This window comes from Hylobates moloch, unplaced genomic scaffold (assembly GCF_009828535.3).
Source record: "Hylobates moloch isolate HMO894 unplaced genomic scaffold, HMol_V3 SCAFFOLD_1, whole genome shotgun sequence".
Classification (NCBI taxonomy): Eukaryota; Metazoa; Chordata; class Mammalia; order Primates; family Hylobatidae; genus Hylobates; species Hylobates moloch.
In genome coordinates, this window is record NW_026652276.1 from 211,277,076 (window position 1) to 211,301,660 (window position 24,585).

Sequence of the window (24,585 nt, forward strand, 5' to 3'; positions counted from 1 at the left end):
TGGGCTATAAGATCCCTTTTCTGTTTCCTTAACTCCTCACCCTTTTCACCTCATGATACACATACAATGATAAAATGTGGATACAATGCTGGGTTTGGGTTGATCCAGGCCCTGTTGGCTAAAGGGCTGCAGGGATCTGTACCTTGGCACATAACACATAGGCTGCTGCCCACCAGGTAGAAAACTTTTTCTGAATACACAGGGAGGTAAGTCACAAAAATGCACAGAAATATAAGCATTAAAATAAAAATCTCTCCCTAAATTGACTTTAGAATAATTTCTAAATTTGAAACAACAAAAAAAAAATTGAACACTAGAATAAGATTTCTCTCCCACACAGTCTTTAAAATACTGTGAGTTTTAAGCAATGAAACACACTTTGGCCCTTCCAAAAGCTTTACAAGACTAGTTTGGGAGACTTCTGCTTCCAGAAGGATAGGGTAGATGTACTTAGCTACTCCTCCAGCTAAGAAAAAGAAAACCCTCGACAACCCACAGAATGGGAGAAAATATTTGCAAATCATATTTCTGACAAGACTCTAGTATCCAGAATATATAAAACAACTCTTTTTTTATTTTTATTTTTTGGAGACGGAGTCTCCCTCTGTCGCCCAGGCTGGAGTGCAGTGGCACAATCTTGGCTCACTGCAATTCCCGCCTCCTGGGTTCAAGCGATTCTCCTGCCTCGGCTCCCGAATAGCTGGGACTACAGGTGCACGCTGCCACACCTGGCTGATTTTTTTGTATTTTAGTAGAGACAGGGTTTCACCGTGTTGCCCAGGCTAGTCTTGAACTCCTGAGCTAAGGCAATCCACCCGCCTCGGCCTCCCAAAGTGCTGGGATTACAGGTGTGAGCCACTGCCCCCAGCCAAAAGAACTCTTATAACTCAACAAATAAGAAGAAATATAACCCAACATAAATATGGGCAAATGATTTGAATAGACATTTCTCCATAGGAGATATACAAATGCCAAAAAGCTCATAAAAAGGTGCTCAAACATTATCAGTCATTAGGAACATGCAAATCAAAGCCATAATAATATACCACTTCATGCCCACAAAGATGGTAATCAAAACGATGAACAATAACAAGCATTGGTGATGATGTGGAGAAAACAGAGCCCTCCTACATTGCTGCTGGGAATGTGAAGTGGTGTGGCTGCTGTGGAAAACAGTTTGGCAGTTCCTCAAAAAATTAGACACAGAGTTACCATATGAAAAGCAATTCAAGTCCTAGGTATATGCCCAAGAGAATTAAAAACACATGTTCACACAAAAATTTGTACACTGATGTTCTTAGCAGCACTATGTCCAGTAAGTGTAAACAACCCAAATGTCCATCAACTGATGAGTGGGTAAACAAAATGTGGAATAGCTATACAACAGAAGATTACTTGGCAATAAAAAGGAATGAAGAACCGACACATGCTACAACATAGATGAATCTTGAAAAACATTTCACTAAGTGAAAGAAGCCAGACATAAAAGGCTACATACTGTAGGTTGCATCTACATGAAATGTTCAGAATAGCCAAATCCATAGACACAGAAAGTAGATTAGTGGTTACTCAACGTAGTAAATATGTCAATTCTCCCCATGTTGACAAACAGGTTTAATGCAACTCCTATCAAAATCACAGTGTTTAAAAAGTAAATGTAAATATGATTATTCTAAAATTTATATAGAAAGGCAAGGGAATTAAAATGGCTAAAATAACTATAAAGAAAAAGAAAGGCTGGGCACTGTAGCTCATGCTGTAATTTCAGCACTTTGGGAGGCCAAGGTGGGTGGATCACTTGAGGTCAGGCGTTCATGACCAGCTGGCCAACATGGTAGAACCTCGTCTCTACCAAAAAATACAAAAATATTAGCCGGGCATGGTGGCACCCGCCTGTGGTCCCAGCTACTTGGGAGGCTGAGGTGGGAGAATTGCTTGAGCCCGGGAAGTGGAGGTTACAGTGGGCTGAGATCACATCACTGCACTCCAGCCTGTACTACAGAGTAAGACCCTGTCTCAGAAAAAAAGAAAAAAAAAAGAAAAAAAAAAGAAAGTGGGCATAGTCAGTCTAACCAATTTTAAGTATCCAATTTACTGTACAGCTATAGTAATCAATATTATGGTATTGGCAGAAGGCAGACACATGGATCATGGGATTAGAATAGAGAACCCAGAAATAGACTGACTTTTGACAAAGGTGAACACGAAATTAAATGGAGAAAAGGTAACCTTTTTAACAAATGGCACCAGACCAATTGAATATCCATAAGCAAAAACTTAGTCTTGATGTGAGTCACATCTCTTATATAAAAATTACCTCAAAGTTTATCACGAAATTATATATATATATAAAACTTTTAGAAAAAAAATCATGGTAGAAAAAAATCATTGGGATCAAGGCCAGGCAAAGACTTTTCAGACTAGACAACAAAATCATGATCCATAAAAGGAAAAGCTGATAAAATGGACTTCATCAAAATTAAAAACTTTTGTTCTTCCAAAGACCCTGTTAGGAGGATGAAAAGACAAGTTATGAACTAGGAAAAAATATTTGCAAACCATATATCTAACAAAGGACCAGTAGCTAGAATGTACAAGGGGCTCTCAAAATTCAACAGTAAAAAAAGTAAACAAACCAATTAGAACATAGGCAAACGATATGAACAGGTATTTCACCAAAGAAGGTATACAGAAAACAAACAAGCACACGAAAAGATGTTCACCATTACCACAGGAAAATGCAAATTAAAACTGCAATGGGCTGGGTGCAGTGGCTCATGCCCGTAATCCCAGCTAAGGTGGGTGGATCACTTGAGGCAGGAGTTTGAGACAAGTCTAGCCGACATGACAAAACCCCATCTCTACTAAAAATACAAAAATTAGCCACGCATGGTGGTGCACACCTGTAATTCCAGCTCCTTGCAAGGCTAAGGCAGGAGAATCGCTTGAACCCGGGAGGCAGAGGTTGCAGCGAGCCAAGATCATGCTACTGCACTCCAGCCTGGGTGACGGGGTAAGACTCTGTCTCAAAAAACAAAACAAACCAAAACAAAACTGCAATGATATATGCCACCACACAGCTATCAGAATGGCCAAAATAAAAGCTGGCCACAACACCAAATGCTGACAAGGAAGGATGTGGAGAAAATGAATCATTCATCCATTGCTGGTGGGAATGTAAAATAGCATAGTCACTTTAAAAAACAGCTTGGCATCTTCTTAAAAAACTACATGGGCAACTACATTGTGACCAGCAGTTGTACTCCTGAGCACTTATCCCAGAGAAATGAAGATTTAGGTTCAAACAAAAATATATGCATGAGTGTTTATAGCACTTTTACTTTAATAGCCAAAAAGTGGAAACAACCTTGGGGTTGAATGGTTAAACTTGGTACATTCATATCATGGAATACCAGCCATTAATAAAATGAAACAAATTACTGATACATGCAACAACCTGGATGGATATCCAGAAAATTATGCTAAGTGAAAAAGCCAATCCAAAAGGTTGCATACTGTATGATTCCATTTATACAGCATTTGTGAAATAACAAAATTACAGCAATGTAGAACAGACTGGTGATTGCAGGGGCTAAGAAAGGGGTGGGAGCAGAAAGTGGATGTGGCTATAAAAGGGCAACGTAAGGAATCCGTGTGGTGATGGAAATGTTCTGTATCTTGACTGTATGTATCAAATGTCAATATCACAGTTGTGATAGTGCATTATAGTTTTGCAAAATGTTACCTCTATGGGAAACTGGGTAAAGCATACCTGGAATCTCTCTGCATTACTGTCTACAAAATATATATGTATCTACAATTATGTTAAAATTAAAAGTTTAACAAAAAAGCCAGTTTAAAAATCTCAGGATATAAAAGGACATATGTATTTAATGTGTATTATAAAAAGCAGATATACTTTTATCTCAATATCAAAAAAATGAAATTAATCTTAGGCACCATTATTGAGTCAAATTTTGGTTATGAATTGAGAAATTAAAGAGGAAGAAGGGAGCTGTCCTTCACAAATCCCAGTTTAATTTCCAGGAGGAAAAAAAAAAAAAAACTACGAAGGCATAGACAAATCTATATATCTGAAATAAACCTCAGCTCTTAAAGTTTTAATTATAAGAAAGTATACAGATTCCAAAATAAATTCCTTCCTTTATAGTAGTCTATAAAATAATATCTAGACTCCTTAGAAAAAATACAGCATTTTAAATCTAGGTGCTTACCTCACAGAATCACTTACTTCAGAAGGGTGAATCACAGTTGCAATTAGGGGTTAGATGGGTAGAGATGAAAGAGCTGAGGGTTTTTGTGGCAGAAGAAACAAGGCTTGGGGGAAATACAGGAACAGTACGGCCTAAGAAACAGTACACCAGACTTGGCACCAGATCTCCAATATTGACTTCCTCATCCTGTATATAATCCTAGTTCTCTCTCCTTTATTGAACTCCGAATAAATCACAAAATCCCCGTGCCACAATTTCGTCTTCTAAGACAGAGATAATATTTTCACCTGCCCATCAAGCAGGATATTTGCAAGGATAAATATCTGTACAGCATGGAAATGTCTGAATGAAGGGTACCAAGAAATAGTATCTGCAAATGAGGTGAATTTAAAACACTGAATTTAAGTCTATTTTATATGAAGAAACATGCATAATGGAAGATAATTATTTTTTGAAAGAGACTGGAGAAAGAGAAACAAAATAAACAAAATGATTTAAACAAAGTCAACATCGTCATTTACTTTTCTCAATTGTCTTGAGGTTACTGGTGGGAAATTTGGTATTGCTAAAGGCATACAGTACCCCAATCCACTAGTGAAACCATTTTAATCACGTGAATTTTCCACAGCAGGCTTTAAAAGTTTCAAAAAAAACAAAAACAAACAACCAAAACCTCACAAGACTGAAAATCCACTAGGGTCTGGGCAGCAGTCTTTATCACAACACTGAAAAATGGGAACAGCATGGAAATAAGCAGTTCATTTTACCCGCACTGCAGCACTAATTAAACTCTGACTGGTATTTCGGTTACTCATTCAAGTCTGTCTGCCTCCGCTTTAATCTAAACTCTTTAACTAAAAAAAACACAATTCATACTCAGCTTTACATCTCTCATGGTCCATAACTTGCTATATGGTCAGCACTTTGCAAACACTGCATTGAACAAATATGCATGTGTCTAATCCATTACTGCCAGTTTAAAGGAATATACTTCAGATATTCCAAAATAGAGGCTGACCTCCTGATACTTATTTAGCTTCAGCCCTGAAACTTACTGAACAATGGTTTTTATTTCTGGAATTTCATTTTCTCAGTTTATATTATTTCTTATGTGGTAAGGAATAATAAGCTAAATTATGTAAATATAAATTTTTACTGATAATCTGAAAAACATCTTTCAAGGATAAATCCTGAGCCCAGAAAGACATCAGGCAAAACAGTGAGAAACCTTTAGCTGTGATTTATACCAGATATATGGGGTTGCTTTCTGTCAATAATTAGCTATTGGATTTTTTTTTAATCTAATTTTCTAATCTTTACTCACCAGTGTCCAGTCTTGATTTGACATGCTGGTATCTTGGGTTCTGTGGTATCCTTTTCATCAAATACTAAAAAATAAGGAAATTCACAATTAATTGGGTTAATGTAAGGATAAGGGTGGTAAAGTCAGGAGTCAGATACTTTAAAAATGGAAAAAAAATGCTAAAATTTCTTAGAAATTAAAGATGGGGCCGGGCATGGTGGCTCACGCCTGTAATCCCAGCACTTTAGGAGGCCAAGGTCGGCGGATCGCCTAAGGTCAGGAGTTCGAGGTCAGCCTGGCCAACATGGTGAAACCCCATCTCTACTAAAAATACAAAAATCAGCCAGGCATGGTGACGGGCACCTGTAATCCCAGCTACTCGGGAGGCTGAGCCAGGAGAATCACTTGAACCCAGGAGGCAGAGGCTCCAGCGAGGTGAGATTATGCCACTGCACTCCAGCCTGGGTGACAGAGAAAGACTCTGACTCAAAAAAAAAAAAAAAAAAAAGATGGAATGAGCTCCAGAGGTGCAATTGTCTTTTCAATATAGGATTATTTTCAACAGCATTTCCATAGCTGAATATATTGATCTTGTTTCTGTCAGAACACTTTCATATTTCATCAAACTCATCTAAGCACACTATGTGATAAGAAAAAAAAAAGGGCCTAAAAAATTACTTCTTGGCCGGGCGTGGTGGCTCACACCTGTAATCCCAGCACTTTGGGAGGCCAGGTGGATCACAAAGTCAGGAGATAAGAGACCGTTCTGGCCAACATGGTGAAAGCCCTTCTCTAATAAAAAAATAAAAATACAAAAATTAGCTGGGCATGGTGATGTGCACCTATACTCCCAGCTACTTGGGAGGCTGAGGCAGAAGAATCACTTGAACCCGGGAGGCAGAGGTTGCGGTGAGCTGAGATCATGCCACTGCACTCCAGCCTGGGTGAGAGAGTGAGACTCTGTCTCAAAAAATAAATAAATAAATAAATAAAAATATTTCTTAAATTGAGCCCAAATCAGTCTGTCCAATTTTCATTCAGTCCACTGTTGCAACCCACTGTAAGTCATCTGTCTCTGCCTCAAGAAATCTGTTGACCAAAGGCAGTTGTCCTGACCCTCTTTCATTTCACTTTCTTTATGATGATTTCTAGGCCATTTCCTCTGGACACCCCTGAGATTTTATCCATCTCTCCCCTGCAGGGATCCAGCCCTAAGCACAGTGCTCCAGATGTGGGCAGGCCAGGCCCCAGGTGGGCAGGCTCCTGCTGCTCCCCAGAGTCTGTAGCTCCAGGGATGTCAACCATGGCATCTGCTCTCATGGCAGCTGAGGCTCACCTGGGGCTCCGCTTAAGTTTAGGGTCAGCAAAAATGCATATGTCAGGTCTCCTTTGTGCTGCTGTCTGGTAGTTAACTCTTTGAATCCAAGCATAAGACATTAACCCACATTAGAGTGGTGATTGTGAAAGCCATTAAGTGAGGAGAAGCTAATGAACAAAGATATTATGAAACAGCACTTTCTTGCTCAGGCCTTTTTCTGGCCTGCAGGTATGAAAGTCGTTTCTTCAATAACAGGTAGCTGCGGAACATGAAATTACCACAGTGTCTTTCCGGCTTTATCTTCTGCCACCCTTCCTCATGTTCCCATGTTGAAGTTGTCGGGAATGTCTCCTTAATGCAGCACACTCATTCAGGTTGCCAGTCTTTGCAGATGTCTGCCTAGAATGCCTTTCCTTCACTACTCCTTGGGCAAAATGTATTTCCTCTCTAAAGCTGTCCAGTATGGAACTAGGCACTTTCTTCTCCCTGGCTCCCAGAGTACTCACAGCCCGCTCCATTGTTTAAACCTCAATCTTCTTCCCTAGTCTAGGATTTCCCTGAAGGCAGGGACAATGACTTACTCATATTTGTATTCGCCTAGGACCTAGTGCATGGTAAGTGCATTTATTGATATTCAGTCAATAAGTGAATACCGAAAATGAAGATTGCATTACAGCAACTATCTGGTTCCTTAGAAGAGCACATCGGACTTATAAAAACTGTATCCTTTGCCTTTGAAAACAGTGAACTACAGCATACTCTGTCAGGAAGATTGCAAAATAAACATTTACCTATAAAATAATGGTTCAAATGACCCACAAAGCATACAAACAATATGGGATACTTAGTGTCTTACAAAATATCTGTTGGCCAAAATTTTGGATTTCAGGACCGGGGAGAATTTTTTAAAACTAGAGGCACCTTTTAATATTGCCAAGGACATAAAAAACAAAACCAAAGCAAAAGCCTCACAACAACTATCTGCTATTTTAACATCTAAAAGGAAAAAAAAAATCCCAGAGTGAAAGGGTCAGTCCTTCAGTGTCATTAAAAACCATTCATGACACTGTGATTTTCACGTCACCCCAGGCAAGTCACACCTTTATCATCAACGCTTAGCATCGGTCCTCAGATTGTGTTTGGAACCACTGAGCTATTTTATCCTTAGAAAAAGGTTGGAAAGCTTGTTTCTCCAAATGATCAGTAATTTGTCTATATGAGAAAGTAACTATAACGCCAGTTTCAATTCCTTCCCTAGAGGAAGACAGAGCAGATTCTTGAGTAAAAGAAGGAAAACATACAAAGACTGAAAAGCAAGACTTCAGTACAAATTCTCCAGAGACAGACAATATCATGGCAAAATGAAACAAACAAACAAAAAAAACCAGAGAAAGTATGTGCCTGGTAAATTGAGTCAAGTAACACTAATACTACATTGCAGTTATCTTGGGCTAAGGGATTTTTTTTCTGCATTCTATTTTTTTTATCGCTTCTATACTCTATTTCCTGTTTTTACTTTTGTTTTGTTTTTCCCACTAGTTTCCTAGCAAAGCTTCTTTTAAAAATTCCAGGCTAGTCTCTGCTGAACCAAGGGGATTTGTCCATACCTAAGCCAAAATAGCTAAGAAGTGAGGGTGTCTCTGGGGACCAGGTGTGGTGGCAGCAGAATGATGAGGGGAGAGAGTGTGGACAGCTGCAGTGGCTGAGCCCTTCCCGCCCCCGGTTTTCCCTTACATAGACTAATGAGAAATCCATATGCTGCAGGAGAAAAAAAATATAGTTTCTTTTCTGTGTTCCCATTGCAGTCCAATTTCTTGTTCCTGACTTTCTAGTACCAACCGCAATGTAAAACTATTTGTGCTCCACTGCAAGCCGAGCACCATAGATTTTATGGGACTGACATACTTTTTTTTATTTAAAATTCTTGCTTTGTGGGGTGACTGCTTTTTGACCTACTGACCAACTGGCTTTCTTTCAATTACATAAACAGGATGGAATGGTGGAAAGTGAAGAAGCTGAAAAAAGAAGCTGTTTTCAAGGAAGACTGTTCATTCCACAAAGACGTATTGAGCACCAACCATTCATTTGGTGGACATTTACTGAGTGCTTACTAGGGGCAAGCCTTTGTGCTGAGGACAGAGAGGTGAAAAACACAGTCTTTGCCATCCAGCTTTCACTGACTGCTGGGAAGACAGAGAAGTGGATAAACAGACGCCAGGCTGCATGAGGAACAAGGAAAGGGAAGGAGGGGGTGTGACAAAAGCACATCAGATTGGCACCTAATCCAGGTTAAAAGAGTCAAGAACTGTTTCTTGAAGGGTCACTTTTGAGCTGAATTCTGAGGGTTGAGGAGGTTAGTCAAGCTAAAGGAGTAGTGGGTGGGAGCTACGGGGTTTCTGGCGAGGGAAAAGCATGGCAAAAGAGTGGAGACTAGAGGGAGTACCAACAGTTTTCAGCAATTTAACAGTAACTGGGCCGGGCGCGGTGGCTCACGCTTGTAATCCCAGCACTTTGGGAGGCCGAGGCGGGCGGATCACGAGGTCAGGAGATCGAGACCACGGTGAAACCCCGTCTCTACTAAAAATACAAAAAAAAATTAGCCGGGCGTGGTGGTGGGCGCCTGTAGTCCCAGCTACTCAGAGAGGCTGAGGCAGGAGAATGGTGTGAACCCGGGAGGCGGAGCTTGCAGTGAGCCGAGATCGCGCCACTGCACTCCAGCCTGGGTGACAGAGCGAGACTCCGTCTCAAAAAAAAAAAAAAAAAAAAAAAAAAACCAGTAACTGGCCGGCCTGGAGCATAGCGGGAAATACGGGGACAAACGATGCCGGAGAGGCAGCAGGGGCAGATCACAAAGAGCCTTGCATACATGTTTAAAAAAACTTGGGTTTCATCCTGTAGATCAGTGGATCTCGAACAGGTACCATTTTGCTCCTTGTACTCCCAGGACATTTGTCAATGTCTAGAGGCATTTTTGGTTGTCCCAACTGGGTGGTAGGAGGTGCTACTGGCATCTTAGTGGGTAGAGGCCAGGGGTGCTGCTAAATACCCCACAATTACAGGACAGCCCCACCACAAAGAATTAGCCAGCCTAAACGCCAATAGTGCCTAGGTTGGTGAAGATGATGAGGGGTCACTGAAGAAGTTTGAAGGAGGAGTGACAAGATTATATTTCTGTCTTAGAAAGGTGGCCCTGGCAGCAATATGGAGAATAGGAGTCAAGAAAGGAGGCATGAAAATCAGTTGAAAGGCTATCATGCTAAGAGGATCTGTAGTCTTAAGGAAGTAAGGAAGTGGCAATAAAGATGAAGAGGAAGAGGCCGTTTCAAGAAATCTTTAAAATGTTAAATCAATATAATTTAAAATTGACTCATGTAGTAACAGGACAGTGATACTATTCTCCAAAAAAGGGAGTTAAGGAGGAAGCACATATTAAAAACATAATATGGTCAGTTGGAGCATGCTGAGTATGAGATATCTGTGGGTTGTCCAAAATGGAACTATCAGCCGAGCACAGTGGCTCACACCTGTAATCCCATTAATTTGGGAGGCCAAGGTGGGAGGATCGATTGAGCCCAGGAGTTCAAGACCAGCCTGGGCAACACAGGGAGACTTTGTTTCCACAAAAAAAAAAAAAAAAAAAATTAGCTGGGCATGGTGGCATATGCCTGTGGTCCCAGCTGCTCCGGAGGCTGGGGTGGGAAGATTCCTTGAGCCCAGGTCAAGGCTGCAGTGAGCCATGTTCCTGCCGTTGCAATCCAGCCTGTGTGACAGAGTGACACTCTCACTAAAAAAAACCCCGAAAAACAAAATGGAAGTACCTAGTTGGCTATTTGCGTCTAGAAATCAGGAGAGAGACCTGGGCTAGAAAAAAACAAGATTTGGGAGTTGTCAGCATACAGGCAGCAGAGGAAGCCATGGAAATGAACAAAATCATCCTGGGGACGGTGCAGACTGAAAAACCCCAACATTTAAGGTCAGGTGGAGGAGAGGCACCTTGGATGAAACTCAGAAGAGGCCATACAAAAGTGGGTCATGAAAATTAAATCAGGAAGAAGGGAGTGGCCAACAGTGAACAATGCTGTCAAGTCAGAGAACAAGAGGTCAAGTATGAACAAGTGAACAAGAATGCTGTTCAAGTAAGAGACCAAGAGAAAAGTGAATTTGAATTTAGCACACCAGGACATTGTTGACGGCCCTGGTGGAAGCAGCTATGGGAAACTGATGGGGCAGATGCAAAAAAACATCAGGTCAAGTATATGAGAGGCAAAGGAGCAAAGAGGACAGTAGCTGGATGATCTTTTCTTTTTCCCTTAAGAGAGTTGCTAAGGAATAATCTTTGTTGTTGTTATTTTGTTTTGAAAAAAAAAAAAAAAAAGAGAGAGATTTGAGGATGTATACAGGCTAATGGGCAAGATAAGAGAGGTTGAAAACGGTATGGAGAGAGTGGGACAGGATGAGATCCAGAGCCCAGACAGCAGGGTCAACTTTGGATCTATTTAAGATGAAGATATAAGATAGGTAGGTGGTCAGAATGAAGTTCATCTGGAAGAGGCAGGAAGTTGAGAAAGTTCATGTTTGTGGTATCATTACAGGCTCTTTGAAAACAACCAAAAATGTCAAAGACCCTTTGAGGGTTTACATAAAAGAAAATGTCCTCCCTGTCTACCCACCACACCCCAGCTATTTCACTTCTACGTGACTTCCAAGACTCAGGGCAAACTTATCTTCTGGGAAGATTCCTCTGAAGGCCTTAGTCAAATGGAAATCTCTTCCTTGATTGAATACTCACAGTTCTTTGTACCATTCACACTTCTTACTCCTGCACTTGGGACAGGGGCTCTATCTTGTAGATCTCTGTACCTACTACAAGACCCTCTACTAATGAGACAGCAAAAAGTATCTGCCAAATGAAGACCTGAGCAACATGTAGTGTGCATGCTGGTGCCACGTGGGCAGCACGGACATGGAGGGCCCTAGGGAGGAATGTCAAAGGAGATTGCTCATCCACTGGGGGTGATAAGAAAGACTTCATGGAAGAATGGACACTGGAGCTATGTTTTAAGGGTTGATCTTCTGTGGATAAAAAAGATAGGAAAGAGGAATGGAAAAAGTATTCCAAGTGGAGAAATTTTTAATAGCAAAGCCACTTTAAAAGCAAGTTTAAAGAACAAATTGTTCTATTTGCTGGAGATGATTTAACAACAACAAGAAACATGGTAATGCTGCTAACATTTATTGAGTACTTACTATATCATCAGGCACTAAGCATTTTACCTACATTATCTCATTCCCCACAACCACTGTACATCTTTACTCCAGCAAGGGTTCTTAATATGGGGTCCACTGATGGGTTTTAGGAAGTCCATGAGTCTCATGACACTATGCAAAATTTTGTGTGTATGTACATTTTTCTAGGGAAAGGGATCCTTGGTTTTAGCCAAATTTTCAGAGGGGTATGTAACCCCAAAAGAGTTAAGAATCATTGGTATATGGAACCCTGTGATATAAGACTGGACAGGGACAGGTAGGCTCCAAGTGGAGAAGCCTGAATATAGGCTGAGTGGTCTGGACTAGGTCCTGAAGGCAATGGAAAGTGCCAAAAATACTGAGCTGTGAGCTACACAATCTAATCAGTATTTGGGAAGATTACTAACATAGGCAAAGTAAGACTAGGCTTTGTGAATACATGGATGTTGGAGAAGAAGGGGTAAGAATGAGAAGTCAAAGATGGGATTTTTCTGAAGGAAAATATCAAAAAATGAATGAGCTTTTCAAGACTTCCCATCTCTCTCAAATGGGACTCACAAAGTTGTTTGTATTTCAACTGCAACATATGTAATAATATTTACATTTAAAATATTTTTCAAAAAACCATTATACATTTTGTTCAGACTGTCTCTACTTATCTTCTAGGGAGAGGAAGTCCATAAAATGAAGAGAGTAGGTACCAGTTTTACTACAGCCACATGTAAGGCAATCTCACATTTAAAATAGGCCTTTTAGAGGAGAACTTTTTAAAATGGGATCTTTAACCTGGTCTAATTACTCTGATCTCAAACATCAACCTTGACCCATGTCTCAGCAGCTACCACCTGTAGCGGATTGTAATTTTCAAGACAGCCACAAGAAAATTTCCCATCGCACTTACACTATGACGTTACACTCCTCCCACTGAGGGAAGGGCTTCTGTTTCCTCTCCTGAATCTGGATGGGCCTGTGACTATGAGGGAAGCAGTGTCAGATGACTTTTGAGGCTAGATCACAAAAGGCAGTACAGCTTCCATCTACCTGGTTCTCTTGGGACACTTGGGGCCACACAGCCTGTGGCATTTTGTTATGGCAGCCCATAGAACTCAGCAGTTATGCTGTGAGGAAGGCCAAGCCACATAGAAAAGGCTATTTGTAGGTGATATGGCCAACAGCCCCAGCTCAGGTCGCAGACAACAGACAGTATTAGTGGCCTAACATGTGAATGAAGCCTTCAAGATAACTCTAGCCCTAGCTCCTGTCTGTCTGCAAAACCACATGAGAAATCCCAAACCATCTAGCTGAGCCAAGTCAACTTTCAGAATCACAAAAGCTAATAATAAATGACTATCATTGTTTAAAGCCACTAACCATGGGGTGATTCATTATAAACCAATATGTAATTGGAACATGACCCCACCCTTATTCCCTTCTAGCTAAGCTCCTTGAAAGAAAGAAATCTACACTGGGTATTTGTACCTTACTCTTCCATCCATTGCAACATGGCTGCTGTCCCCACATTCTACTGAGGTTCCTATGGCACTAACCAACATCAGCGATCCCTTAGCTGCTGAATATAATGGACACTTTACAGTCCTTAACTTACTTTACCTTTCTATGCCATATGACACTGTTATAGATCCTCATCTTCTTCAGTTTCCATTCCTTTGGTGTCAGTGACATCTTTCTCCCCTGATTCTCCATTAACACATGGATCATTCCTCTGTTAGCCATTTCATTATTGTGTTCTCAGGATTCCAACTTCTCAATCTGTAAGTTCTCTGTGGACTAACACTTAGGCTTAATTCCATGTATATGTTTCTGATTTCCAAATACTGGACCTTAGCTTTGACTTCTCTTCTGCAGTTCAGAAGTGTATTCATTTACTTGTTCAACAAATATTTACGAAACAACTATTGTGTGCCAGCCAATGGAACAATGCAGACAAGGTCTCTATTTTATAGTCTTGTAAGTATGCCCCATAAAAGTAAATAAAGTACAGATTGTGATCTATGGGGTGGAGACAGCCGACTGAACGAATGCATCTAATGTCACTCCTTAAAGCCTCAATAAAACCTCATTAAAAAGATACTATTTTAAGGACATAAAGCCCCAAAAATAGAGTGGGAGAAGTGACAGTGATAGAGCACTAGAATTCTGAAATCTACAAAGTCAATGGACAAGTGAAAATGCCTTGATGGACTCAAGGTAGCTGAAGACTATGTATGGGGCAAGAGGGAGGGCAAAGAACAAATTCTTAAAAGGCTCCAGAAGTGGGGAGTAGAAGGAGTGGCTGAAACAAGAGCTGGTTAAAGGCCTTTGAGAAGCATCTGGATCTCCAAATCCCTCTCCTCTCTGTGCCACTCACTGGATGATTGCCTCTGCCCAATCCTGGCAGATATCTATAGATTTATTCCCTGGAAAAGGTTTCTTGAGTGGGAGGTCTGCACACAGGGAAAGCCAGAGATATCATTACTGAAAATAGAGGTAATTAGTGAATGATGAATACCAATGTTGAGACTTAGTCTCCAGCTCTAATGCCTCCAGGAATTCAACTAGGCTTTTACCCTCAGGAGACTGGAGGGGTTCTCTGGGGAAAATGGCCAGCCTGAGAGGAAGGTACAGATTTGGGAGGCGGGTGTCCCAAAATCATAGCCTAGCGAGATCATTCTATAATAAATCTTACCATCAGCAAGTGTCTCTCAAATATACAGAGATCTCAATCTTCTTTTAAAAATCTCCTACTTGATTGAAGCTTGTAATGTGGTCTTTGTAATAAATAAATAAGAAAGTCTCCTACTTGAAAACATAAATTTACATCTGAGGAATAAAATAAGTCTGAGAACTCTGCTATATTCTGAATTGTGTCCCTTCAAAATTTGTATGTTGAAGCCCAATGTGACTATTTGGAGATAGGGCCTTTGGAAGGTAACTACAACTAAGTGAGCTCACACCCTTATCCAGTAGGATTACGGTTCTTGTAAAAGGAGACTCTAGAGGACTCCCTCTCTCCTCCTGCCACTGTGAGGACACAGCAAGAAGGAAGCCATCTGCAAGCCAGGAAGCGAGTCCTCACCAGAAACTAAATCAGCTGGCACCCTGATCTTGGACTTCCAGCCTCCAGAACTATGAGAAATAGATTTCTGTTGTTGAAGCCACCTAGTCTGCGGTATTTTGTTATGGCAGCCTAAGTTGACTAACACAAACATCTCCAACAAAACAAAAATAGCAATTTGGAACAAACAGAGACCATGCAGGGAAAAAGAACATTTAAGAAAACTATCATTAAAGAAATGAAAATACATGTCCACACTGCTCTAAAATTGATTGCACTGGCCAGGCACAGTGGCTCACATCTGTAATCCCAGCACTTTGGGAGGCCGAGACAGGCGGATCACTTGTAGCCAGGAGTTCAAGACCAGCCTGGTGAACATAGTAAAACCCCATCTCTACTAAAAATACAAAAATTAGCTGGGCATGGTGGCATGCACCTGTGACTCCAGCTACTCAGGAGGCTAAGGTACGAGAATTACTTGAACCTGGGAGGCCAAGGTTGCAGTGAGCTGAGATTGCACTACTGCACCCCAGCCTGGGCAACAGAGCAAGACTCTTGTCTCAGAAAAAAAAATTGATTGCAGTGATGATTGCACAACTCTGTGAATACAGTAAAGCCACTGAAGTACACGCTTGAAATGGGTGAGTTTATGCTATGTGAATTACATCTCAAAAAAGCTCTTACAGAAAAAAATGTAAAAAGTAAATACATTAAAAAAAATTGCTTTTTGCTCTACAAAAGACCCTGTTAAGAAGATGAAAAGATAAGCTACAGACTGGGAGGAAATATTTGCAAAGCACATATCTGACAAAGGACTACTATCTCAAATATATAAAGAGCTCTCAAAACTCAACAGTAAAACTATTCATTGCATCAGTGTTTGTAACTGCAGATAGTCAAAAACAACCTAAATGACCACCATGGGGAAACTGATAGATAAAATGTGGTCTAGTCACATGCTAGATTACTATACAATAGGTAAAGTAATAAACTGGACATATTTATCAACATAGATGGATCTGAAGCATAATTTGCATGATAAAAGCAAATTGTACACAAATAGCATAACACTATTTTTGTAAAATTTTTAAGCTCACAAAATAATGTCTGTTTTATATGAAAAATATGGCTGCTGAATTAGAAAGATACACATTAAATATATGGGAGCAGATGTCTATAGTCAAAGGAGAAGAGTGGGAATAAAAGCAATAAGAACCGAAATTGGCTATAATGTAGTATATGGATAATCAAATCATATCAGTCCATTTGTACAACTGAGGTCTTATAGAACTAGCAAAACAAAAAAACAAATAAACAAACAAAACTGTGATACAACCACACCAAATACTTAGGTAAGAGTTAAAAGGAAATCATTACACTGAGGTATATTTTTCTGACATGGAAAGATCTCCAGGATATATTGTTAAGTGAAAAAAGTCAAGTCAAAGAACTATATATACAATGTTATAACATTTATGTGAAACAAAACTACAAAATAAAACTCTTACATTTCTCTCCTTCCCCCAACCACACACATGTTCAAATGTATAGAGAAGGCTTTGGAAAAGATAACTATGAAAATATACTAAGTAGTGATACAAGAAAATGTCCTGAATTATTCATTAAAAGTATAGAATTAAAAATAAAGGCAAACAGAAACTCCAGGAAAAAACAAAAAGCAGTAAGAAAGGAAATGTAATCCTACATTTCCTTGTTTTGCAATAATATTTACAGTCATCACCAACAACACAAAAGGAAACAAAAACTCAACAGTTAAGAAAAATAGAAAATAGGCAAAAGACACAAAGATATTTTACTGAAGAGGATATATGGATGACAGATAAGCACATGAAAAGATGTGTTTGGTATCCATTAGGGAAATGCAACTTAAAACCACAATGAGATGGCACTACACATCTATTATAACCATTAAAATAAAAAATATTGACAGTATTGAATGTTGCCAAGAGTATGCAAAAACTGAATCTCTCATACACTGTTGGCAGGAATGTAAAATGGTACAGCCTCTCTGGAAAAGTTTGGCAGTATCTAATAAAACTAAACATATGTTTACCATACAACCCAGCAATTGTACTCCTGGGCGTTTATCCCAGATAAATGAAAATTAACATCCACACAAAGAGTTATACCCAAATGTTATCTTTACTTGTAATAGTCCAAAACTGATAACAACCAAAATGTCCTATACTAGTTGAATGGTTAAAAAACTGCTGTACAGGCCAGGCACGGTAGCTCACGCTCGTAATTCCAGCACTTTGGGAGGCTGAGGCTGGTGGATCACGAGGTCAGGAGTTCAAGACCAGCCTGGCCAAGATGGTGAAACGTTGTCTCTACTAAAAATACAAAAAACTGGCCGGGCACAATGGTAGGAAGCTGTAATCCCAGCTACTCAGGAGGCTGAGGCAGGAGAATCGCTTGAACCCAGGCGGCAGAGGTTGCAGTGAGCCAAGATGGTGCCACTGCACTCCAGCCTGGGTGATAGAGTGAGACTCCGTCTCAAAAAACAAAACAAAACAAAACAAAACAAAACAGAAAAACTGTTGTACATTCATACCACAGAATACTGATCAGGTACCAGAAAGAATGAACTACTGCTACATGCAACAACTTGTATGCGACTCAAGGACATTATCTTGAGTGAAAAAAAAAATATGCCAATCTCAAAAGGTCACATACTGTATGATTCCATTTATATAACGTTGTCAAAATGACAAAATTGTGGAGATGGTTACCCAGGGTTAGGATGATGAGAGGGAAGAAAGTAGGTGTGACCAGGAGAGTAGCTTGGAGATATTTCTCGTGATGCAATAGTTCTTTATCTTGATTGCAAATCTACGTATGTGCAAATCTTGATTAAATCTATATAAGTGATAAAATGGCCTAGAACTATACATACATTGTACAAATTGTAATTTTCTAGTTTGATATTGTACTGTACTCAAGTAAAATATAATCATTGGGGGAAAATGGGTGAAGGATACATAGGACCTCTTTGTACTATTTTTTTTTGCAACTTCCTGTGAATCTATACTTATTTTGAAATAAAACGTTTTTTAAAAGTACAACAGAGCAAAAAACAGAGCTCTTAAAAATTAAAAACATGGGTTGGGCACGGTGGCTCACACCTGTAATCCCATCACTTTGGAAGGCCAAGGCAGGTGGATGGCTTGAGGTCAGGAGTTCAAGACCAGCCTGACCAACATGGTAAAACCCTGTCTCTACTAAAAACACAAAAAAATCAGCTGGGCGTGGTGGCGGGTGCCTGTAATCCCAGCTACTTGGGAAGCTGAGGCAGGAGAATCGCTTGAACCTGGGAGGCGGACGTTGTAGTGAGCCGAAATCCCACCACTGCACTCCAGCCTGGGCAACAGAGTGAGAGTTTATCTCAAAACAAACAAAAAAATTAAAAACATGACGGCAGAAATTAAAAACTAAAATGAAGGATTGGAAGATAAAAATTAAATCTCCCAAAGGGAGCAGAAAGACAAAGATGAGGGAAACAGGAGATGAAAGTTAGGAAAATCAGAGAACCAGTCATATAGGTTATCTATATGAATAGAGAACATCAGAATAATGAATTCAAGAAAAAGAGGATTGAGAAAATAGGAGAGAGAAAGTTAAGAAAATTTTCAGACTAAAAAGACATAAATTTCTGGTGCCTATCAAAATGAGTGAAAATAGAAATATCTTTGTAAAGTCACACTGGGGACAAAAAAAAAGGTTCCACAAGCTTCTTGAGAGGAAAATTCAGTCACGAAGCAACAGAATGGCTTTGGACTTCACAACAACACGTGACACCAGACCACTAAGCAATGTTTTGCAAGATGCTGATGGTGGCCAGGTGTGGTGGCTCACACCTGTAATCCTAGCACTTTGGGAGCCCAAGGCAGGATTGCTTGAGCCCAGGAGTTCAAGACCCTCTTGGGCAACATAGGGAGACCCCATGTCTATAAAAAAAATACAAAAAAATGAGCTGGGCACGATGACACACACCTGTGGTCCCAGCTACTCAGGAAGTGGGAGGATCATTTGGGCCCAGGAGTTCAAGGATATAGTAAGCCATGTTTGTACCACTGCACTCCAGCCCGGGTGACAGAGCAAGACTGTCTTAAAAAAAAAAAAAAAAGAAAAAAGATGTTGATGATTTTCAACCAATAATTCTATACTCAGCCAAACTCACTGGCAAATAAATGTTAAGGTAGAATAAGAACATTTTTAGACATGCCTAACATTTTAGACATACATTTTTAAAACTATTTCTTATGAATTCTTTCTTAAGAAACTACTAGAAGTTGTGCTCTATTCAAACAAGAGAGTAAACTGGGCATCTTTGTCTCGGGCACAAACATAATCACACAGAACATCACTGCTCCTCTTTCCCCACACTCCTAAAACTATTCCTCCTTTTCTTTCTCTCATATTCTTGATCTCATTCATGGTGCCAGCACCAATGAGTAATCTAAGCTGAGACTTAAGTCACCCATCACACATCTCTCAAAGCTAATCAGGAAGTATTGATGATTTTGCCCACCTAAACATTTATCCTCGATTCCATCCCTAGTTCAATGGCCTTAGTTTAGATCTCTATCAAAATAGTAACTATTGGCAGGGCACAGTGGCTCATGCCTGTAATAGCAGCACTTTGGGAGGCCAAGGCAGGCGGGTGGCTTCGAGCTCAAAAGTTCGAGACCAGACTAGGCAACATGGTAAAACCCCATCTTTACAAAATACACAAAAATTAGCCAGGCTTTGGTGGTGTGCGCCATAGTCTCAGCTACTCGGGAAGCTGAGGCTGGATAATCGCTTGAGCCCAGGAGGTGGAGGTTGCAGTGAGCTGAGATCTCGCCATTGCACTCCAGCCTGGGTGACAGAGTGAGACTCTGTCTCAAAAATAAATAAATAAATAAAAAATAGTAACCACTTAACCAATCTCATTTCCAGTCCTGGAGCCTCCTCAAACCCATCTTCTACCATGTAGCCACAGCCATCTGCCTAAATTGCAAATCTGACCATGTCACACCTTTAATAACTCAAAAAACTTCTCAAATTCTGACCAGCAGACAAGATAAATATGTGGCAAACTGCCATTCTCCTCACCTATCTCTCCCACCCCCATGATAGACAATATTAACATTTTTATTAATATTTTGATAGACAAATCATAACTTTATACATTTATGGGATACAATTTGATGTTTTGGTATATACATACACATACAATGTGGAATGATTAAATCAGATTAACATATCCATCAACCCACTTACCATTTTTCTGGGGTGAGATATTTGAAATTTACTCTCATAAAATATACAATTTATTTTGAAATCTACAATATAGTTGAACTTTGGACAACATGGGCTTGAACTGTGCAGGTCCACTTACACCCAGATTTTCTTCTGCCTCTGTCACCCCTAAGGCAGCAAGACCAACCCCTCCTTTTCCTTGCCCCTTAGCATGAAGACAATTAGGATGAAGATGTTTATGATGATACACTGCCACTTAATGAATAGTAAATATATTTCCTCTTCCTTATGATTTTCTTAATAATCTTTCCTCCAGCTTACTTTAAGAATTCAGTATATAATACACGTAAGATACAAAATATGTTAATCAACTGTTTCTGTTATCAGTAAGCCTTCCAGTCAATAGTAGGCTATTAGTAGTTAAGTTTTTTTTGCAGGGGGGAGGGGAGTAAAAAGTTATACATGGATTTTCTACTGGGGGTTATGAGTCTGCTGTAATTATTTTTAACTATAGTCACCGTGCTGTGCCAGAGATCTCAAAAACGATTCCTCCTGTTTAACTGTAACTTTGTGCCCTTGGATCAACATCTTCCCATTTCTGCCCTCCTTCCCCCCACCCTCCAGGCTCTGGTAACCACCATTTTATTCTCTACTTCTATCAGCTGGACTTTTTAAGATGCCACGTATAAGTGAGATCATGCAGCATTTAGACATTACTAATTGACCATGGCTCCTTTGCAGGGCTTAGACTCAGCCTTACAACTTTCTCAGCCTAGTACCAGGCAGTCACCAAGAGATGAAACAGTTACAACTCCTATTTGGGATAAAGGCTAAGAACCTCAGCAAGGCAGAGAAAGCCTGGACTCCTACAGGGGCTTGTTCTGAGTTCACACACTCCTTACCTTCACTTGGGCTGTTCTAGCCGGGATGATGCTTCACCTGGCTAATGAATGGCCTTGCCACCCCTTCCATCTCCACAACCCTACTCTCACTCCCTCAGTTGAGTCCTACCTATTTTCTCGTAACATCTTGCTCCCCGACCACACTGTACTCAAATTCTGTTCACAGTCTCCTTCACTAGGCGCAATTTATTTATCGTTTATTTTTATTTTTTATTTTTTTGAGACAGAGTCTTGCTCTTGTCACCCAGGCTGGAGTGCAATGGCACGATCTTGGCTCAATGCAACCTCCACCTCCCGGGTTCAAGCGATTCTCCTGCCTCAGCCTACCAAGTAGCTGGGATTACAAGCGCCCCACCACCACGCCGGGCTAATTTTTGTATTTTTAGTAGAGACGGGGTTTCGCCACGTTGGCCAGGCTGGTCTCAAACTTCTGACCTCGTGATCCGCCCGCCTCGGCCTCCCAAAGTGCTGGGATTACAGGCTGAGCCACCGCGCCCGGTCCACTATACGCAATTTATTAAAGGGCAGAGGCCTTGTCTTCTTTGTACGTCTAGCACCTACTGCACCGTGGAAGTCCAATAACGTTTGTTGAAACTGCCACAAATGCAGCAGGGGACTAGTGGTGAAACAGATGAAGAAACTGAAGGGTCCTATGGAGAGAGGGGTAAGCCTAATGTCCTATTTTGCCCGTTTTCCAAAGGTTTGGTCAGCTTACTCCTGCTCTTCCTGTATCCCCACAATCAGAGATGCTGGCTGGCTTTCAACACGTGCCATTAGTGTGCAGCGCTTCCTTTGTCTTTTCTGTTTTGTAACTGTCACTCCGAGACTGTAAGCCATTTGAGGGTAAGGGCTGTGTCTTTGTGTACTTCGCTCCTCGCAGCCACAAGTATTGGCGTGCGTACGCGGGGAGAGATCGCTCCTCACTACGGGCTCCTGAACGCTGCCCCGCGGCCCCCAGGCCCTCCCCGCCCCGCCCCTGCACCCCGACCCCTCCTCACGCCGGCCCCTTCCCGCCTTCCGGGCGGCGGAAGTCGCTGGCTGCTCTTCCCCGCCCACATGGAGCCTTTTCCGGTGCGCCCGCCCCCTCCGGCTCTCTGGCCGGGACCCGGCCCTCACCTCAGGGTTCCCAATGTGCCTCCGGAGGGACATATTTGCTCCAACCGACCACGTTCGAGGTTCTAGCCTCACGGATTGCCTCTAACCCTAGCTTCCTACCCCAACCCTGTTCAGCCGCCTCCCTATACCCTCTTCTCCGATTGGCCCGTCTTCCCCGGCCGGCCAATGGGGGCCCCGTTTACTCTCTCATCTCGGGGTCGCAGGAGGGCAAGACGCCGCTCAATGGTTGCCAAGGGCAACGCGGGACGCCGGTTAGCGAGGCCTTTTGTGTTCCGGGCCGGGGCTCGCCGGCTTTAGCCTTAGGGCGGGAAGAGGGGCGCGGGGGAGGGGAAGGCTGGCGCCTGCGTAAAGCCAGGGGCGGGGGCAGTGGCTTGAGAGCGGGGATAAAACACGAGTTTTAGCTAATGTAGAACCATAAATACAACACAAGACTCCCCATCCCCCAGCTCCGTTTTATGGCCGTTTCAACCAAACGTCTGGGCTACTGATTCCACAATAGGGAATATTATATGGGCCAGGGTTGTTCACCAGAAATGGGAGAGTATGGTTTATTATTTTCTGGTTAAGTTAATATGCAAATTATGCAAAATACATGGGTAAATACAATAATTATCGGTGCTTTAAAAGCTTTTAGGCTAGCTGTAGAGCGACATCCTTAATTGCAAAGCACACGCGCCATTCTGTGGTTCATCGTTCATTTAACAAATACTTAATAAGCACCTTATGAGAAAAGCTGCAGTAGGTTTTGTGGAGGATGGGAGGATGACTAGGACCCAATCCCGTCGTCATGGAAACCATTGTGACTCCTGCCACCAGACCACCTGTTCCCATTCCCGATCTGAAAATGAAGTCCCAGCACCTTTACAAAACAATTACACACACAGTTTGACTTGGCTCCTAAATGTCCCACCAAATCCATAAAAATTATTATTTCCTTTTACATGGAAGGAACAACACAGTAACCCTTTGTCCTTTGCTCTAAGTTGTTTTTCCAGGAATGGAGAAAGGTTACTCTGAGCAGTTCATACTCGCCAGTTGTCTGTTAGTGAATAATAGCACACATTTGAGCTACTTCAGGGTCTGTGAGATGACCCATTCAACAACATGGCCTCACATGCCCTTGTTCTCTTAGGCACTTCAGCAACCCAACCTTAGGGCTACACCTTGGATCATGTTGCCAGTCAGTGCTGCTTGATCAGAATCTTGAATTCTGGCCACAGCTGCTTCTTGGACTTTTCATGTCACTCTTTCATGTTTATTAAGTTTTGTCTTCATTTCCATAATGTTTGCCAGTTCTTTAACCCCTCTAAAATTCTCAGTCTCTCACTCCTCTATTAAGGAAGGGTTTGAAGTCTGCAAAAAATTGGAAGGAGGCAGAGGGAAGTATGTTAATCTAGAAGCTTTTGCATAGCAAGCAGAAACTTCTAGATTCATTACTATTTAGAGTGTATGCTTACCTGGTGCACCTTGTGGGTAACCATAGAGATTATGGATAGAATAACGGGAAAGGAGAGAAGGAGATGATAAGGGACTACACTCAGAGGTGGTGAGAAAGAGAGGAAAGGAGAGATTTAAAGACGTGTAGGTAAAATCAATAGTATACATGAGAAGAGATAAGGGGTGCAAGGAATAGAAATTCATCAAAGATGGCTATAGTTTCTCTAACTTGAGGAACTGAGTAGATGGGCGATAATGCATTAATCAAGTTAAAGAACAACAGTCAAAAAGCCAAAACAGCAGAAAGTACAAGTACGTCCACCAGTCCATTCAACTTCCATTCTTCAGTGTTTTGGCTCACTTCTTGGTATGGTTGTCTCTCTTCTGTTCCAGAGGGTACAGGAACATCTGGTTTACTTGCCTCACTAGTCATTGTGGTTGTCACATTTGGATTGCACAGGAAGCATTATAGAGAGATTATAGAATCCGGCTGGTTCTTGAATCCAACTGACTGTGTGTCTGTGTGTCCGGGTGGGGTAATTTAAATACATGTTCCCTCTCCAATCCCTCAATTCTGATTCTGGCCGGCAGGCGGGGGGCGGGGGGTGTTGTGCTCCAAGGAGACTCTCCTTTAAAAGAGTCACCCCTTTCCTTCACATTTGGCCTCAATGGAATCCTTGGAAAGCTTAAAGCTATAAACCAAAAGA

The 24,585-nt window shown here is 41.3% G+C and overlaps 1 protein-coding gene across 6 annotated transcripts in view; it reads right to left on the bottom strand.

The window, feature by feature from the left end:
* Positions 1-22,583, bottom strand: part of CEP41 (centrosomal protein 41) — a 50,095-nt gene extending 27,512 nt beyond the window's left edge. The window contains exons 1-3 of one of the 6 annotated variants that reach the window (XM_058426723.1): positions 22,324-22,342; positions 7,510-7,616; positions 5,560-5,623 (exon numbers count right to left, since the gene is read on the bottom strand). In XM_058426723.1, coding sequence (XP_058282706.1) covers positions 5,560-5,623; positions 7,510-7,561 — 116 coding nt within the window. In that variant the 5' untranslated portion in view covers positions 7,562-7,616; positions 22,324-22,342. Of the gene's footprint in view, positions 1-5,559; positions 5,624-7,134; positions 7,150-7,509; positions 7,617-22,040; positions 22,245-22,323; positions 22,417-22,441 lie in introns of those variants that run through there. The other 5 variants (XM_032761743.2, XM_058426726.1, XM_058426738.1 and 2 more) reach the window with 5 other exon arrangements.
* Between the last annotated feature and the right edge of the window lie 2,002 nt (positions 22,584-24,585).